Source organism: Nomascus leucogenys, chromosome 3 (genome assembly GCF_006542625.1).
Source record: "Nomascus leucogenys isolate Asia chromosome 3, Asia_NLE_v1, whole genome shotgun sequence".
Taxonomy (NCBI): domain Eukaryota; kingdom Metazoa; phylum Chordata; class Mammalia; order Primates; family Hylobatidae; genus Nomascus; species Nomascus leucogenys.
In genome coordinates this window covers 132,644,964-132,664,176 of record NC_044383.1, presented here as the reverse complement: position 1 = coordinate 132,664,176, position 19,213 = coordinate 132,644,964, and the positions used below count along the sequence as shown (strand labels likewise).

Below are 19,213 nucleotides of genomic sequence, written 5' to 3'. Positions count from 1 at the left end.
AGTAAAATATACAGTATACAGTAACACACTGCTTATCAACAAGGATACATTCTAAGATATCCATTGTTAGGCAATTTTGTTGTTCTTCAAACAACAGCGTGTGCTTACACAAACCTAGTAAGCACACTACACAACTGGTATAGCCTGCAACACAGCTAGGCTAGATGGTACAGTCTATTGCTCCTAGGCTATAAACATGTACAGCTGTTACTGTCCTGAATATTGCAGGCAACTGTAACACAATGGTAAGCACCTGTGTATCCAAACACATCTAAACATAGAAAAATACAGTAAAAACACGGTATAAAAATTAAAACAGAATGGTACACCTGTATAGCACACTTACCATGAGTGGAGCTTGCAGGAAGTTGCTTTTAATGAGTCAGTGATTTGAGAGTGACTGTGAAGGCCTGGGAGATTACTGTACACTACTGAAGACCTTATAAATATTGTACACTTAGGCTACATTAAATTTGTAAAAACAATTTCTTTCTTCAATAATAAATTAGCCTTAGTTTACTAGATGACCACTCTCATATATGAGGCTCATCAGTGGCCAAAGAGTTGTTATGAGGTATGTGATTGTATTCAAACAGGAAACTCCTAAAGGGAAATATAACACAGTACAGGGGAACTGATGAGTTAAGGTACTCAGTTTTTAAAACAATGGTTAAGGAAAATGTCTATAGTAAGGCAATATTTAAATAATAAAAGAAAGTGAGGGATCAAGCTATGTGACTATCCATCAAAGAATGCTCCAGATACAGGAAGGAAGAGTATTCCAGGTGCAGAGGACATCCTGACTTAGTTTAAGAATAATACGGAGGTCAGTGTGCCTTAAGCTGTGTGAATGGGAGGAAAAGCAATGGAAGTTGATTGATCTAAGGCGGGGGGAGGGTCTTTATTCTGAGTGAGATAAGAAGCCAAAGGAGGGTTCTGAGCAGGGGTCTAAAATGGTATTATTAGAATTTGATGATCATTCTTGCTGCTATGTTGAAAAAGACCAGAGGAAGAAGGGAGACAATGTAAAATGCTTTGAATTAGGAGGAGAGAACTAATGGGGGTTTGGACTGGCTTGGTGACTGAAGAGAAGGCAAGAAATAGATTCTGCATGTACTTTAAGATAGAGAAAGCAGATAAGTTGATATTTCCTTATCAACAGAAGACCGTGGTATGAAGAAAAATTGAGGCAGGGGGCATAAAGCAGCAGTGCACTGATAAATAAGATTGTGCTTTAGATGCCAAAAATACAGCCTTGAGGATACTGAGTAGGTAATTAGATGTCAGATTCTGAAGTTTGGGAGAAAAAATTGGACAACAACTGAAACTCTGAGAGTCATCAGCATCTAGGTGGTATTTAAAGTCTTAAGACTGGATGAAATCATCAAGAAAATAACTACTTAAGGAAGGGGCACACCCAGGGATGCTAGCAGCTGGTATAGATTGAGCAAGAACAATTCTAAATGGACCCTGACCACAATGCTGGGTCAGTGTCTTCAAAGCCTCCAACTAAGCCAGACATTTATTCTGTATTTTATGTAGCAGGAACAAAGCTTTAAAGTCCTCAGGGAAAGTCAGGGACCTAGGGCAAAAGGCAGAAATGTCTGGAACTCAAGAGTTATTGGTAATTTTTAAGACTACTTACCGAGAAATATAAAAATATTTCAATACTCTAGTAATCAACAGAGCTGTATTTCTGCCCTGGTACTCTATATGTAAGGGTCAGAGAGATTAGGAGGAAATAACTGTGAACACTAAGAAAAGAAAGCAGTCACTGAATGTGGCAGACAGAATAACCACCAACCCCTACTTCAAATACATACCCATCTTAGTCCCTGGAAGCTGTGGATATGTTACCCTCCATGGAAAACGGAAGCTTGTAGATGTGATTAAGTACCTTGAGATGGAGAGATTATCCTGGATTATCTGGGGATCCCAGAGTAACCCCAAGAGTGCTCAAAAGTGGAAGAAGGAGTCGGAGGAGGTTAGAGGGAAAAGTGACTACTGAAGAAAGCAAAAAGGGAAAATTGCTGGGTTTGGAAGACAGAGAAAAGTGGCCACAAGCAGAGGAAAGTGGTCAAGTTCCAGAAGCTGGAAAGGCAAGGAAGTGGATTTTCTCCTAGAGCCTACAGAAAGGAAGGCAGCCTTGCTGAAACCTTGTTGGTAGCTCAGTGAGACCCATTTTGGACTTGTGACCTCGAGAATTCCAAATGAATTTGTCAGTGAATGTATGTGGTTTGAAGCCATTAAGTTTGTGATATTTTATTCTAGCAGCCATAAGAAACTAATACACTGAGGTATGAAAAACACAGTGGAAGGCGATAACTTGGAAACCAAGTGAAGTATTTTTTTTTTTTTTTTTAATGAGGACATGAGCAGGAGACCTAAATGCAGCTAACAGATCAAGCATGATAAAGTGAAAACAAGTAAATGTTGAATTTAGCAACAAGGAAACATCTCTCAAATATCACTTCCTGGAGGTGAGGGCTGGAGGAGGACTTTCCTGAACACCCTATTATAGCAAGGCACTTCTCTGCATCATTTCATATTGCTTCATTTTTATACTACTCAATACTCTCACTAATCGTTTATTTATGTGCTCACGGTGTGCCTCCGCAGGTAGGATTTTGTAAATTCCACCGTGGTAGGAACATTGGATTTTTTGTTCATTTCCTCCATCTCCAGTAACTGGGATGGTACCTGGACAAAGTAATAAATTGATCTCTCTATCATCTATTTATATGAAATGAAACAATGAATGCCTATAATTTACATTTCTGATAATATCTAATTGAATCTCTGTCAAATTTTTATATGTAGGTAGAGATTGACCAGAGGCCTACCGATCCTGTTTCCATTTCTTTTGCAGTTTGGCTAGCACTACGTTATGTTGTATTCCAGCTTTGGGTTCATAAACATTCTGTGAGATACTTCTCCCTCTCTTCCTGCTCAATGTCTGTCTGAGTCCTATAAGGACACCTTACAAAATGGTTATAACACAAAATGAAAGGAGTCAGGAACTCTTATTCAGCACATGCAAAGCCAACACTACATACCTGGTCACACTCTGGTATGAATGAGAAATATTCTTTGTAGTGTTAAGTCACTGAGATTTGGTTTTTTGATACTATAGCATTGGCTCAAATAGAGAGTGCAATTATACTCTTAGGATTTGGATTTCCTCTTTCATATCTTTAATCATAAGCACTTGTATGCTATATTACAGATTATTCTTCTATTGTCTTAAATTTTCAACTTTTGATTCTCTTGTTTGTTATGACTTTTGCCAATAGTTTGTATATTCTTTAATTATGACCTTATCAGGGTTTTCTTCTCCTCCAATCCTCTTCCTCCAAGGTAATCTTGTGTTGAGAAGATGTTCTTTCAATATAACATTGAGTTTTCTTCTGTCAGAAATCCCAAATGAATAAGCCATCCAGGAACCCACAGATAATGTAAAAGCAAGTCACAAATGCACGCAAGTCTCAGGGAAAAGTTATCTTTCTTATAATCTTTCTGTGCTTAGGTGGATTTTCTCATTCATCTCTTTAAAGAGAATTAAACTCTTGGAAAGCCATATTTTCATCTAAGGTTGGAATACTTCCTTTCCTCCTTTGGGCACAAGACCATGTCCTGTATATATTGAAACAAAAGATTCCAATTTTTTAAGACTGATGAGGACTTCCCTCAGAGCCATAGCACTCTGATCATCAATTTTTCTCTTCACTTCTGGATCCTGAAGATCCTTATTCTTTTTTTGTTTGTTTGTTTGTTTTTTAAGATGCAGGGTCTCACTATGTTGCCCAGGCTGGCCTCTAAGTCCTGAGCACAAATGATGCTCCTACCTCAGCCTCCCAAGTAGCAGGGAGTGTCAACATGCCTGGATTTTATTCTTTATATACACATTTATAAGAATTTGTATTCTCTTCTTTTTTTATGGCCTTACTATTTTGTCAGGCTGGCCTCTAACTCCCGGGCACAAATGATCCTTCCACCTTGGCCTCCCAAGTAGATAGGACTACAAGCATGTGCAATCCTGCCCAGCTTTCTTTCTTTCTTTTATTTTTATTTTTATTTTTTGATGGAGTTTCACTCTTGTTGCCCAGGCTGGAGTGCAATGGCGTGATCTCAGCTCACTGCAACCTCCGCCTCCTGGGTTCAAGTGATTCCCCTGCTTCAGCCTCCTGAGTATCTGGGACTACAAGCGCCTGCCACCATGCCCAGCTAATTTTTGTATTTTTAGTACAGGTGGAGTTTCATCATGTTGGCCAGGCTGGTCTCGAATTCCTGACCTCAGATAATCCACCTGCCTCTGCCTCCCAAAGTGCTGGGATTATAGGCACGAGCCACAGCGCCTAGCCAGCTTTTTTCTTTATACACACATTTATAGGTGTTGTTATTCTTTTAAAATATTAATCTAATATCATCCTAGAAAAGAAAGTCTGAAAATTTATACATTGTTAAAGAGGGTTCCTAAGTAGCATGTAAGAATGTATTATAAAGGAGTAAGGATGACTAGAATAGTTTTCAGGGAAAAATGAAGCTTTTTTCATAGTATTAATGGAAAAATCAAGGCATAAATTAGCATATTACAACATCTCTGTTTTATAGAGTATTGATACAAGCCTACAGATAAAAATAAATTGGTGATTTTGTCCATCAAAACCAGCATAAAATTACTTCATTCGGAAAGCTAAAAATCTGAAAATCTATTTATTTAAAGGAAGATATCATTTCGTAAATATAAGGGCTTTACTAAGATTATGTTTTGCTTCTTCACTGTCAGGTGTAAGTAAATCTTCCAGCTCCCTCCTTGAAGCTATTAAGCTTTATCTCTAATTGGCCTACTTTCCTTGTAACGCATCAAATACGTGTCCATCTACATTGAAGATGACTTAAAAAGACTCTCATTAGAGGTGTCTCGTACTAGCCCAATAGATCACCTACAGTGTTATACACACAACATAAACAAAGCTGAAATGCAGCTCAAGGTGAAGTGGACTTCAAATGACCACGTAAACTCTTGCTTTTGAAACTCTCAGCACCGTTGCCTTTGAAGTCCACTGGCAGAATACACCCACTGCTCTAGCATAGTTGAGATCTTTTAAGTATTCAGAGTACATTATTCTGATCTCATTAATTCTGAGAATAAGATGATTTTTCAATATTTAAATATTTCAATATTTAAACTCACTGTATGTGGAAGGGCCTTTAACCTTATACTTTTATAATATATTATTTTTGAACGTTTTAATACAATTTGCAATTTTAATGAATTAAATAATTTACTAGTATCTGGGCATATTGCTATGTAAATAAATTAACTTTGTGAGTAACTCTGATTTTCCAGTTATTTCAGGTTTGAATTTTCTTAAATTTGGTAACATTTATTTTCCCGTATTGCCAGTTCCTAAATCTTTCTGAATTTTTTAGGAATGCAAACATGTAGACAGATAATTTCAATATGAAATGGTGTGTGCAGAGATGGATGCTTTCCCAGGTGATAAAGAAGGGGGCATTGTGCCCAGTGTGAGGCAATTCAGAGAAACTTCTTACAGAAAATAGCATCTGACATGCCTCGAAGGATAACTACAAATTTTCCAAGTTAAAAAAGGAAGAAAGGGCATCACTAAGAGAAAAGAACAGCATACGAGACGGTGCAGAGGCAAGAAACAGCCGAATAGGTGCAGAGTTCTATAAGCTGTTCACTACTATGCAAGCTTATAGTATAACGCAGGGAAGAGGAAATAAGGTTAAAGAAAAACAAAAGGTAGGCAGGAAGCTCCTCACTGAGGGCCTTGCTGAGGAGTTTGAACTTTGTTTTCTAGTCAGTGTTGACTTTGCTCGTTATATAGAGATAAACATTTTATTCTTAGATATATATTATTTAATATTTACGGTGTTTCCAAATGTAAAGCTTGAGGAACACTGAAGTTGAAATACAACTTAAAAATGAGCACAATAATGATAATAATTTAAAAAATTTAAGGTCATTTTCATCAGATCTGAAAGTTGCACTCTTCTAATGAAAATTCTTATATGGAGATGTTTCTAATAAAGAAAAAATAATTTTAAAAAATATAATATACAATGCCAATTATATTCAATTTGAGATTCCATATTTAATAAAAAACTTCTATCCAAACGTGTGATATATTATTTGTGAATACATGCTTGTAAATATGACTTTAAAATCTATCATCTTAATATTTAAAAACAAATATAAAATTTAAACAATAAGCCTGAGGAATATCACTTCCATCTTAGTTAGAGTCACAAGGACTGGATTTTTGTCACCTAAGACAACCCAAAATCTGGACAAAATACAGGAAATTGATTTTAAAGACATGGTCATGAAATGATGCAAGTCATTGGTCCCTGAAAGATGAGAAACAAATGACGTGAGCCCTTTAACGACCACAACATATGGCCTTGAGAGAGTTTTCAGATTGCAAGGTAGCACAGGCAAATCCCAGCATATTTCTTGCATACAGAAGGAGATGAGTGTTTGGGGGACAGCAAGGTAGACTTTCAAGGACAGGATCCTAAAAAAGAGAGTTTCACAGATAAAACTCCTGAGATCTTAATAGAGTCACCTACGAATATTTAGCAAAGTACTTGTTAGCACATGTGCATGAGGAAGCTACCCAAAGCCAGGGGAAAAAAAGTACCTGAGAGAATCTGAGGACTCACGCTGAACCAGAACTAGTATTACTGTGCCCAGCCCCATACGATACTGGGAAAAGTATCTTGCTTCACCTAGAGAGGCAGAAGTATCTTGCCTCACTCAGAGAATGATTGGCCCTACATTAAACATGGCTCTGGTTCCACGTAAAAAATCTTAAAAGCAAGATATCAAAGAATCAGACTGTTTCTAAGCAACTAAATGTACCCTAGCACAAAACTCAAGAATATTTATAAGGCTACAAAAATATCCAGCATCCAATAAGATAAAATCATAATGTCTGTCATAAAATAAAAAATTACCAGGCATAAAAATATAAGAACATATGACTAATGGAGAGAAACAATGACAACAAAAATGATTGACTTAAACACATAACTGACACAGGTGTTAGAATTAACTAACAATCATACTAATATAGTTATTATATTTAGTTGGTGCAAAAAGTAGTTGCTGTGGCAAAAACAGCAATTACTTTTGCACCAAACTAATATCTGAATTCCATATTTTCAAAATGTTAAGTAGAGACAAGGAAGATAAAAAAAAATGATTGAAATACCTTAAATAAAAACTAAAATGAGACGACAGAAAACACACAACAAGAGTATTAATGGTGGATTAGACATTGTAGGTGATTAATGAATTTTAGAAGATAAAAAATAAAAGAAAAAAATTGGAAATAAGCAGAGCATCAGTACATTCTGACATAACTTAAAGTAGTCGAATATAAGTGTAATTATTGTCACCAAGAAGGGATTAAAGACAGAAAATACTACTTGAAGAAATAATGGTCATTAAAAATTTATGAAAACTATAAACCTACAGATTTAAGAGTTTCAATAAAACTCAAACTCGAGAAATATTGAAAAAAACCATGCCAAGTTACAATACAAGGAAGTAACTTAAAAACAGTGGTAAAAAGAAAATTTTAAAAGCAGTTAAAGGTAAAAATAAACATTATATGCAGAGGAAAAAAGAAAAGAACAGCAAAGTTCTCATTAAAACACAATGTAAATGAAAAGATAATGGGCAACATCTTTAAAGAACTGAAAGAAAAGAAGAAATCTGTCATACTAAAAGTCTACACCTATTGAAAATGTCTATTAGAAGTAAAAGGGACGTAAGTGCTTTTTTTCTGACATGAAAAAGCTAAAAGCATTCATCAGCAGAAAATAGTCAACACAATAAAAACATAAAAGGAGGCCTCAAGCAGAAGAAAAATAATAGCAGATGGAAATATGGATCTGCCAAACAAATAAAGATAATTTTACATAGTAAATACATGGCAAAACATACAAGTTATTTTATTTAAAAGTATCTTTATAATATAATTAACTGCTTACATAAACGGATGATGTAATACGAGGTTTATAATATACATAACATCAAATATATGATGACAATAGCAGAGTGCTTGGAGTTGATAAGTATACTATTATGTTTTTTATATTCTATGTGAGTTGATATAACATCACAAGAGGGTAGAGTGTGATAAGTGATGTATTATAAACTGTACAGAAATACCCAAAATAACAAAACAAATAGATACAGCAAAAAAACAATATAGGAGATAAGTAGAATTTTTAAAATATAATTTATCCAAAATATAGCAGAGGAATAAAACGATAAGAACACAAGAAAGAGAGAAAAAAAGAAAACAAATAGCAAAATGATAAATTTAAACAGTTTTAGCAATATTAATAATCACATTAAATGTGATTTAACCCAATATATGGAACAGAATGTCAAATTGATTAAAAAAAACAAGATCTAACTGTATTAGTCCATTATTGCATTGCTAGGAACACACACTGAAGACGGGGTAATTTATAAAGAAAAGCGGTTTAACTGGTTAATGTTTCTGTAGGCTGTATAGGAAGCGTGGTGCTGGCATCTGTTTGGCTTCTGGAAGCTTTAACTCATGGCAGAAGGCAAAGCAGTATCAGGCATGTCAGATGGCAAGAGAGGGAGCGAGAAAGGGGGGGAACCACACTTTTAAAAACAACCATATTGCATGTGAACTCAGAGCAAGAACTCACTTATTAACGCAAAGAAGGCACCATGAAACTCACGAAAGACCCACTCCCATGACCCAAACACCTCACATTTCAACATGATATTGGGAAAGGACAAATGTCCAAACCATACCACCAACTACGTGTTATCTCCAGGAAATCTACTTTATAAAGATATCAATAATAAAAGAATGAAAAAATATATGCCATGTTAACACTAAACAAAAGAAACATAAAAAGTAGATTTCAGAAGAAAAGAATATTACCAGTAATAAAAGAATGTGATTTCATAATGACAAAAAGGAAAATTCACTGGGTGCATATAACAATCCTAAACCTTCTTGAATTTAGTAACAGAGCTTGTTAACACATGAAGCAACAACAGAAGTACAACAATTTTTATGAAATATATAATATAAAATATATATTCAGGCCCTGGAGAGAATGCAAAATAAATAAGGCGAGGCCTTCAGAAATCTGTCACTGCATCTTATTTACACACTGTTTATTTTCTTTTTCAGACAGGATGGCATCCTGGTCTGGACATCATCATCATATATTAAAACTGCAACTGGAGACTGGAAATTTGGCTTGTATAGTCTTTGACCACAATCACCTTACAGATCTGCTGTGCACAGTGCACACTCACATCACTTTTGATATGTTCCTCACTATCATCAGGAGGACCAAGAATCACGCATTCTCCCATTATCTCAGACCATCACTATTTCTTGCTACCTTGATTCCTAATCCAGCATAAATTCCATGCAATTGTCAAATTATACATCATAAATCACCATTTTGATATTTGAAACCATTTGTATTTCCCCACTACATATAGTTTGAATTCCTTAATCTATCCCTGTCATTCTGCTGGATACTCATCTTAGATGCTTTATGATTCAACTTGGATGACCTGTGCCCCACATTCCTGCTGCCTGCACTAACTGCCCCACTAACATGTGCCTTTTGAAATTGAAGAGGGGCTATTAGACAGAGGCAATGAAAAACCAGCCCCAGCTGGAAGTGTTCTTCCTCTCCTCTAACTCCTACAGCCCTCATTTTAGGAGTCTCGTGATTTCTCTACTTTACCCCCACACCAATGCATGATTCCTTCTATGACTTCTACAAGTTTCTCCTGTCAAATGTGGCATTACTCTATATTTCCTAGTTACTTCTATATGAATCCTCCCTTCCCTGGCCCCAGAGTATAAATCCCTTGACAGAAAGCATCATGTTTCAGAATTCCTTATTCTCTAGGGCCTACCAGTGAGTTAAGCATGGGCAATTCTCAATAAATAATTGGGAAATAAGCATAAAGAATAAGCTATTCTCTGGGAAAGTTTCTGTCACTGAAGTTGACCTTTTTTTTTTTTTCATTTTTAAGGTGCACTTTTATTCAACTAGTCTAAAGTCAGTGTACAGGTAAGCCCTGGCTGCCTCCACCCACTCCCAGGGAGACCAAAAGCCTTCATACATCCTAAGCTGGGGGACAAAAAAGGGGAGCCACAAAGGCTGATCATTCAAAATAAAACAAAATACAAAAGTATTAAGGCGAAGATTTAAAAAATTTTCATTACATAATTTACACAAAAGCAATGCTATCACCTCCCCTTTGTGGACGTGGGAGAGGACTGGGCCATTCTCCTTAGAGAGAAGTGGGGTAGCTTTTAGGAGGGCAAGGGGCTTCCTGTAACAATGCATCTCACAATATTTGGAATGACTATTAAAAAAAGAACAATGTACAATCAAAGTCCTCGGCCACATTGTAGAACTTTGGGGGATGCTTGCTCCAACCGACCTTTTAAATCTGTTAATTGACTATAGTTGTTGAGCTCCACACAGGTCACCTGGGGAAATCACTCAGTTGACCCCTGGGTTGTTGACAGTTTCACCTCTTACCTCTGCCTTCTGGTGTGAGCTATGTGAACTGGACCTGGGGTTACAGAGAGCACCTCCCTAATGTGTCCTGCTGACTCTGGGGAGGTTTCTTTTCTGAACGCTGCAGGTAGAGGAACATATTACTTACCAACCTCTGTTGCATAGTTTCATTGGATCATCTCTCTTTTGGGCCTCAGACAACCAAGAAAGAATTCACTTAATCTAATAGACAGCAAGATATTTATTCCTTTATTTTATGTTGTTTTCGTTGTATTAAATCTTGAATTCAGCTTTTGTAATAGTATCATTTTCAAATTTCATATAGAGAGACATGTTGATCATTTTTGAAAATTCTATAAAATTTAGATGTTTGTTTTAGTCGTAAGTTAGATTAACTTGAAAATTATGAAATATATTTCATTCTGTTTTTGAAAGAGGCTTAATATTATTTTATAATTACAAATCTGCAAGGCTATATGGTTCCTGTTAGTTTAACAGATTACCTGTTTTTCAATCTTGGTCTGAATGTCCTTTTGAAAGTGAAAAAAATTTTATGAGTATAAATATCAAATTGTGTCCCTATCTCAAACTTCCCATTAAGGTTCCAAGTATTTTAGTGTATAAAGTGTATGCATTAATGCTGTCAGTACTTAAACTGCATGACTTCTTTTGTCTCTGTTGTCTTGTCTATGATATACACAAAGAATTATATTTAGTACTTCCCAGAAGATCAAATTTTTGTCTTGATATCACTACAAATCCTTCCAGTGGCATCTAATTGGTGAATGAATCTTTGTAGCACCTATTAGATTTCAAATCAATTAGATTGATCAATTAATTTAAATTTGTTTATAATTGCTAATTGTTATTAGTTTATATCACAGAGTGCATATCTGTGTCTCCTCTCCCAAAATACACATCTTAAAATTTTAATTCTCAATGGAATGGTATTAGGACATGGGGCCCTTGGGAGGTAATTAGGTTATAAGGGTGGGACCTCATGATGGGATTATGGTCCTCATAAGAAAAGTAACAGAACTAACTAGCCTTCTCTCTCTAGCATGTGAGGACACAAGAAGACGGATATCTGTGAATTAAGTAGAGCAGCTATCCCCAAACTTTTTGGCACCAGGGACCAGTTTCGTGGAAGACAATTTTTCCATGGATGGAGAGGGGGATGCATTAGATTCTTGTAAAGATCACACCACCTAGATCCCTTGTGTGCACAGTTTGCAAGAGGATTTGCGCTCCTATGAGAATTTAATGCCGCTGATGATCTGACAGGATGGGGAGCTCAGGCGGAAATGTTGACTCCCCTGCCTCTCACCTCCTGCTGCGCAGCCCAGGTCCTTACAGGCCATGGACTGGTACTGGTCTGCAGCCCCAGCGGGTGGGGACCCCTGAAGTAGAGAGCCTTCCCCAAACCTGACCATGCTGGCACCCTGCTTGTTGACTTCTAACCTCCAGAACTGTGAGAAACAAATGTTTGTTGTGTAAGCTACCCAGTCTATGGTATTCTGTTACAGCAGCTCAAACTAAGATACCGACAAGGAGTTATAATCTGTGACAGTTGTGATGTTATGTTAAAGTTATCTTATGTTAAAAATTGTTATGTTAAAAGATGATAACAGAACAATCAGTTAAATCATGGTTTTAAACATTTTACTATAACAAAATCCCCTCACTTATTATGGACCCAGTGAAGTTAAAAAATATATCTGATAGAATCATGGAAGTTTAGAACTGGAGGAATACATAAAGCAGGGAAGGGAGAACAGGACATGCTGGGGTAAGAGCAATTTTAATTAAAGGACCCTCCCTTTAAAGAAGTGAAAACTAAATGTCAGAATAGAAAATGGCTTGTCCATTGTCCAAAAATTGATGCCCGAGTGAATCCTAGAATAGTGATTTCATACTGGCTGATACAGAGAACTAGGAAATAGATAAAATAGAAATTGTTTAATCTAATATAAAAATTTACAGCTTAGTTACCTGGAATAATTTTTCTTGGTGATTCAAAGTTATATTTACTTATGAATATGAACATAGATGATTCTACCATAATCAGTTGTAACATCTCAGTTTTTGAACTTTGCCAAGAGCAGATCAAATAGGAAAGAGAAGGAGAATTGGGCTTCAATCAAATTCAGAAGGAATGAAAACCAAGGTGGATAACAAAACTATGAGCTCATTTAATAAACACATGGTGACTTTTTAAATGTGCTAGTTGCCATTTGGGGCAAAAGCCAAACATGGCACTTATTCCCAGTCTGACACATAATTTTAGGGCAAAAGAGAGCTGTCAGAGATGGCATCTCTAGGAGAGTAAGATTCTATTGCATAGCCATTTTCAAGGCTCTGAAGACTTTTTCTTTTATTTCTGTATCCAGGACCATGTTAGAGTTGGTCGCATTTATTGGATACGTAAACACAAGGTGTGGTAAAATGACATGAAAACTTACTCTAAATCTCCCAGTGTATTTTAAATAACAATCATACTAGGGCCTTGCTAGACTTTGATCCCTATGCCTCAAACTGAACAACACTTTGTCCTACATCTATGGGTTAGCTTAGGTTCTGTGATTAGTTTTTCAGTTAAACTTAGAGGATAGACTTGATTTATAATGAACTTAACATCCAATCACTTAATGCTGCAGAAAAATCTAATGATTTTGTGTTTGATGCTCAATAGTATCTAATAAATCTTAGCTTTTTAAAAATAACTCTTTGCCCTTCCTCTTCTATTTTCATAAATGTATGCATACACTTTTATTGATATAATTCAGATATTTTCTAGAAAAAAACATGTTAGACATTTATTACCATCTCAAAAAGAAATAGGAAGTCTTAGGAAGAAGAGAATTTGCATCTTACCAGTGGGGATCTAATTTCTATTGTGTAATACAACCATCACAGGATCAGGGCAAGTAATGTGTTTTATGGTGTCTGGTTTGATAAGTTTCTTTATGGGAGTTAACAGTCACATCTCTTTCAGGATACAAACTCATTAAAGTCCAAGATTTTCCCGAAGCTCCTAAAGAGTGGTGAGCCTTCAATGTGCATTACTTGTAACCATCAGTGACTTAGTTATTTGTGTGTGTGTGTGTGTGTGTGTGTATGTGTGTGTGTGCGTGGTGGGGGTGTATTCAAAATTCTTTTGCAATCCTTTAATATCTCCTAGTTAAGAGAGTCATTCATTCATTCACTAAACCCTTTAGAGTGCCTACTATGTATGACCTTGGAACTACTCTAAGTACTAAGAATTCAACAGTATGTAAAATAGAAAAGGAAAATCCCTGCCTTCCCTATTGGGAAGACAAATGAAAAAAAAAATGTAGTGTTTAAAAAGTGAAATATATAGCATGTTAAATGAGCAAAAAAAAAAGTAAATGAAAAAAATAAAACAGTGAAGGAAGACAGGGAGCTTCATTTTGTTTTGTTTTATTTTGGCAGAGAAGTAGAGGTTGTAATTTTAAATCAGGTGGCCAAAGAAGCTAACAGGAGAAAATGACATTTAGGTAAACTCCTGAAGGAGGGGAGAGGGAAAACCATATGGATATTTGAGCAGAAAAGCTTTCCAGTAGGGGAAACAGCAAGTGCAAAGGCCCTGCGGTGGGAACAATCCTGAGATGACTCAGGGAGTGGAGAGAAGGCTAGTGGAAGGTAACGTTAGAGAAGTAATAGAGGCCTGATTCTGAAGGGCCTCCTCGGCCTTGGACCTAGAGGAATGGAAGCCATTAGACAACGCTGAAAAGACCTGACTTTGGTACACAGAAGTAAAGCAATCCTATTAAAATTACATATGTAATATCCATATAAAATTATATATGTAATATAACTTACATATGTAATATCTAAAATTTAAGCTAGTAAAAGGAATGGATTATCTGCTGGGTAACTGGAAACCTGCTTATGAGAGAGGTTAGAACTGAGGGACTAGAGATTCACAGACATGGGAATGAGTCTGGGAGAAGAATTCACAAAGAAAAAGAGTTTAAATCCTAGGGATCAGTGAATCATAGGGATCAGTCCAATGTGGAATTCTTCAGCCAGGGAAGGAAATTGAGAAACAGGCATCAACGATGTAAGAATTCAATTTGAAATGATTGATTGCATCGCCCTCCCCATCAGACAGAGCATGAAGAACATGAATGCTCCCACTGAAGCAGGGCTGGCAGCTGGGATTCTCTCACAGTGGGAATGAACATTAGAAATGGTGTAAGTTCAAACAACAGCCCCAGTCCTATGCTTTGGATAACTGGATATCTCTAGGGAAACAGACCAAAGAAAATAATAATCATGGGGAAGTACATCCTAAGACACAACACCTAACACCAGCCCAGGACAAAGGCACCATAAAAATTCCCTGAGCGAGGGTCTGTTTACTTTCTCAGAGTAAACGTTAGTAATATGAACTATACATTTATACTGTTTTAAGGTTTTGAAGCCGCTTTATGTCTGATTATATCTGATCAAAGGTCGTAGTCGTTGGACTGGGCAGATGCAAACTAGCAAGTCACCATGAAGGTGAAATGTGTCCACGTCTGTCTGTGCTTCGCTGTCTGTATCATTTCCGGGGCCATGCAGATGTGGCTTTAACCAGAAGTATTTGAGATATGCCTCTTTCTTAGGAAAGCTATGGCCTTTCTAACTGCCTGAGAGGGCTATGAAGAAGAGGAGGGGTGGCAGATTCACCCATGGGAGCCCAACGCCCAAAGCAAGAAAATCAGGGGCGCTGGGAAAGGAAGTGAGTCAAGACAGGCAAGAGAGAAGGATGAGAGCGAGCACCTCCAGGATCTGGTTTACCAGAGAAGACAAGCTGCGAGGAGGCCACTAAACTTCTGCCCTGGCAGAGTCTGCTACAGGGAGGCAGCCCCAGAACTAGTGGTGATGCTGACGGGGTAGGCCAGGGGAGGGATGGGCAGGCAGAGGTCCCTTACTCTTTCGATTTATCCGATCCGTGAGCCGAGTTGATACGATGCACCTCTTTCTTTTTGGTTTGTTTGGAGGCCATGGCAGAAGCCGATCTATGTAGGGCTGAGCTCTGAGCAAAGAGCCTGCGGGCGCGCTGAGGCTCCGCGTCTGCGTTGCCAGGAGACGGCGTCCCGCGTCTAGCGTCCCGGAGAGCGAGGGGGCGGGTCCCTGGAGACGGGCTCTGCGGCCTGTGGCTGCAGAGGGACGCAAGCGCCTAAACTCAAATCCCACATCCCCGTGGAGGATCTTGCAGTTGGTGTCTGGGGAGAAATCGAGGTTCTGGGGCATGGGTTTGACATTAGGATTACTGGGCAGCCCTGATTAATTGGCATTCTTCTGCAGGACCTACTCTGCCTGGCTTTGCCCTTCGGAACCACAGACATATATCGACTCTTGAGTATTCAGCTATCTGAACGTAGATATTATGCTAGTATCACCCCAGGTATTCTCTTGGCTAAATATAACAAGTTCCTTCAATAATTACTAAGGAGACATTATAGACACGCTGAATTTGTCAACGGCTTGAAAACCTGGGGTCCAGAAATTAACACAGTGGGTATAAGGAAGGCAAAATAATGACACCTTGAGTCGCTGAGGGCTAGGTGATGATGATATCTGTAATAAAACCAATAAGGTGTCTTGTTGTTCGAATGAAAGAGTGAGTCCAAGTCGTGGGCTCGAGTGGTCCTTTATAGATTTCCAGAAAAGGCCCAGGGGCCAGATGACACAGACAGAACCAAGTAAAATGAAACTTATTAGGGTGCAGGCTTAAGGCTCAGTCATCAGTGGTGATATTTGTTAGTTATCTTGTCTTGGGCTGGTTTTTCCCTTTGAGCCTCAGTTTACTCCTATTTATAAATAGGAGATGCTAATATCTAACTCACAGTTCTGTTTTGAGGATAAGATGCAAAGTGCAGCAAATAGGAGCCACTCTTTCAGAGATGACAGACCACCTGGTTTCAAGGAGCAGCAGACCATGTAAATGAATGAAGTTGGCCAGCTAAATACAGAATAGTGGATACTATGCTTGACTGAGACATGCTTAGACTGCAAAAGCTTGCAAATTCATCAAAACAAAACAAAATATTGTGTTGGTTCAATATAACCTCACTTCAAAGATATCTGACACACAGCCCTTAGGCTTAGGACCCCTAGTACTGGTTGGTGTCTTTCATGAGCCTAGAAACAGTTAAGTATCTTTAAATAAAATAAATCCCCTCCACTCATGGGACTGGGCACATGCTCACAGTTCCACCTGTGCAGGCAAGAGGCAGCTTCCTGCAAAGAAAATCTTTCAGCTTCTCTGACAAATGAATGCCCGGCCCTCTCCACTCAGCATAGCCTATGGTTTGTCAGACTATCCCAATCTTATTACTATTGGATTACTATTGGGGGTTACCTAGATGACAGACAGCCCCTTCATTGTATTTCTGTATGCAAAATAAATGAATTCCAAGTGAGCACTGTTAATGTTATGACTGCAAGACTGCCCTGCAAACATCTCCTATATATGTAAAGACAATGAACACATCATGAAGATTCTGCTTTGTTTATACCATAATTCAAACTTCCAGAGAACTCTCTGGAATGAAAGTAGAGGACTAAATGGTGAGAAAAGTTATTTACTACCAAATTTTGTCAGAGTAATCAAATTTATAGCTATAAGTATATACAAAGACTTTTGGCTGAAAACAGCACAACTTTAAGCAGCCAACCCCATAGAGAGGTGAGTTTCTTCTTGAAAAAGGGCTATCCTGCAGCCATTGTTAATGGCTGCAAGATGCCAAAACAATTAGAGAAGATAAGCCTTAGAAATCAAAAGATCTACATCCCACCCGTATTTTATGGACAAATAACTCCAGGCCAAGACAAGCAAAATGTCTTGCCAAAAGTTGCTGGGTTATTTATTGATGGAATTTGGACTAAACACATTAAAGTCAGCACTGCCAGTTTAAGCCAAACATATCACTACTCCACTCAGAGCTTGCTTTTTAAACATCTATTAAATTAGGATAAAGTAAGGGGGTTGTCATCAGAATGGAATAAGATAATCATAAAAGATGTGACGAGTATAAGTTGCCTATTAATTCCTACGCCACTGTTCTTTCTCCTTTATTATATTAAGAGTGCAGCATGTATAAATGGAATTTCTCTTCTTTCTGGAGCTAAGGTTCTGGTCAGGCTACAATTATAAGAGCAAATCTGTTCCTCTGTAAGATAGTTCTAGCTACAAAGCTTAACATGATATTTATTGTAGCAGTGCAAAAAAGACAATAGGTCCTACTGCTGTTTTTATTTTTCTTATAACTGTGGCCTTATAACTGTGGTCAATGTCACTTTGGAATAATAATATTAATAGCTGTGATTTATTGAGTACCTACTACATGCAAGGTTTAGGGAAGGGTGCTAGCTCCTTTAGAGATGAACTTGAATTTAAATCCTGACTCTTGTTGGGTAATTATGGGTAAGTTATTTAACTTCCATTTTCTTTATTTGTGAAAAGGGAAGAATAATACCTCAAATATGCTTGACTCATCCCAAGCACTCAGAGAATTATAGCTAATGTTATTATTCCACAGGTAAAGAACTGAAATGCAGACAGGAAATGGGACTTGCCTGACATGGAGCAGATGGTAGGTGGCAGAGGAAGATTGGCCACTCCATAGCCTGTGCTCTCTCCAATTCTCTGGACTAATTGTCCATGCAGATGATTGCCCTGGGACTGAGCTTAGGGATTTCCAAACTCTTGCTATTTAACAACTTTCAAAGACTGAGAAACAGGGCTTATATTTTATTCAAGCTACCCAGAGTAGGGCCTCTCTCTAATCTATACTTCCTTTTTGGGGAAGAGATATTTGGCTTCAGGCAGCAGTAGCGCCTGCTCCCTAGGGAAGTGGTTAGAGGTACCTACTTCCCCATATCAGCAGAAACAAAACAGGCAGGAGTCTCTCTGCTTGAGGATCTGCCTAAATAGGGAAGTGAGAATTGGAAACCACTTCTCCCTCCACCAATGGGAATCCTAGATGAAGGGAACTGGGTGGGAGATGGCAGGGGTGGGCAGAATGGCAGCATTTCTGTTTCTTAAATCCATAACTCCAGGCATCTTCAGACACTTGATTCCACAGCCATAGGGAATTATATATATGGTGCTGCTCAGCTACCTCTTTGCAATTAGGTCAATTATAAAATTACTTGGAATTTAACCAGCCAAATGAGAAAGTATGCATTCTACATGTTCTGTGTAAGGTTGAATTTAACTGTCACTTCAAATTCTGTTCTTTTCACGTTTCCATGGAAATTTACACTCTTCTCCTTTATTTCCCACAGAACTTTATTTGTTCATCTTTTAAAATTCCTATAATATTCTGTCTTGTTTTTATTAATACTTATGCCTTGTTTTTTCTCCTTTCCTAGACTGTAGGGTCACTCAAAGCAAAAATTCTTCTTCCACCAAATTCATTCACACTTTTGAAGCCCCTAAACCCTTAATAATAAGAGCTCACATTTGTTGAGCACTCGCTATGTGCTTGACCTTCTTCTAAGCTATTTTTCTGTATTAATTCACTTAATCCTTACAAACACCCTAGGGATTTGCTATTATAATCTCTCTTTTATAAATAGGAACATAGGCAAAGAGTGGTTAAATTAAGTTAGTAAG

The 19,213-nt window shown here is 37.6% G+C and overlaps 1 protein-coding gene across 2 annotated transcripts in view; it reads right to left on the bottom strand.

The window, feature by feature from the left end:
• The window catches only part of ADGB (androglobin), a 198,346-nt gene extending 182,687 nt beyond the window's left edge, over positions 1-15,659 (bottom strand). The window contains exon 1 of one of the 2 annotated variants that reach the window (XM_030809809.1): positions 15,522-15,659. In XM_030809809.1, the coding sequence (XP_030665669.1) occupies positions 15,522-15,595 (74 nt within the window). In that variant the 5' untranslated portion in view covers positions 15,596-15,659. The remainder of the gene's footprint in view (positions 1-15,521) is intronic. The other variant, XM_003255848.2, reaches the window with a different exon arrangement.
• Between the last annotated feature and the right edge of the window lie 3,554 nt (positions 15,660-19,213).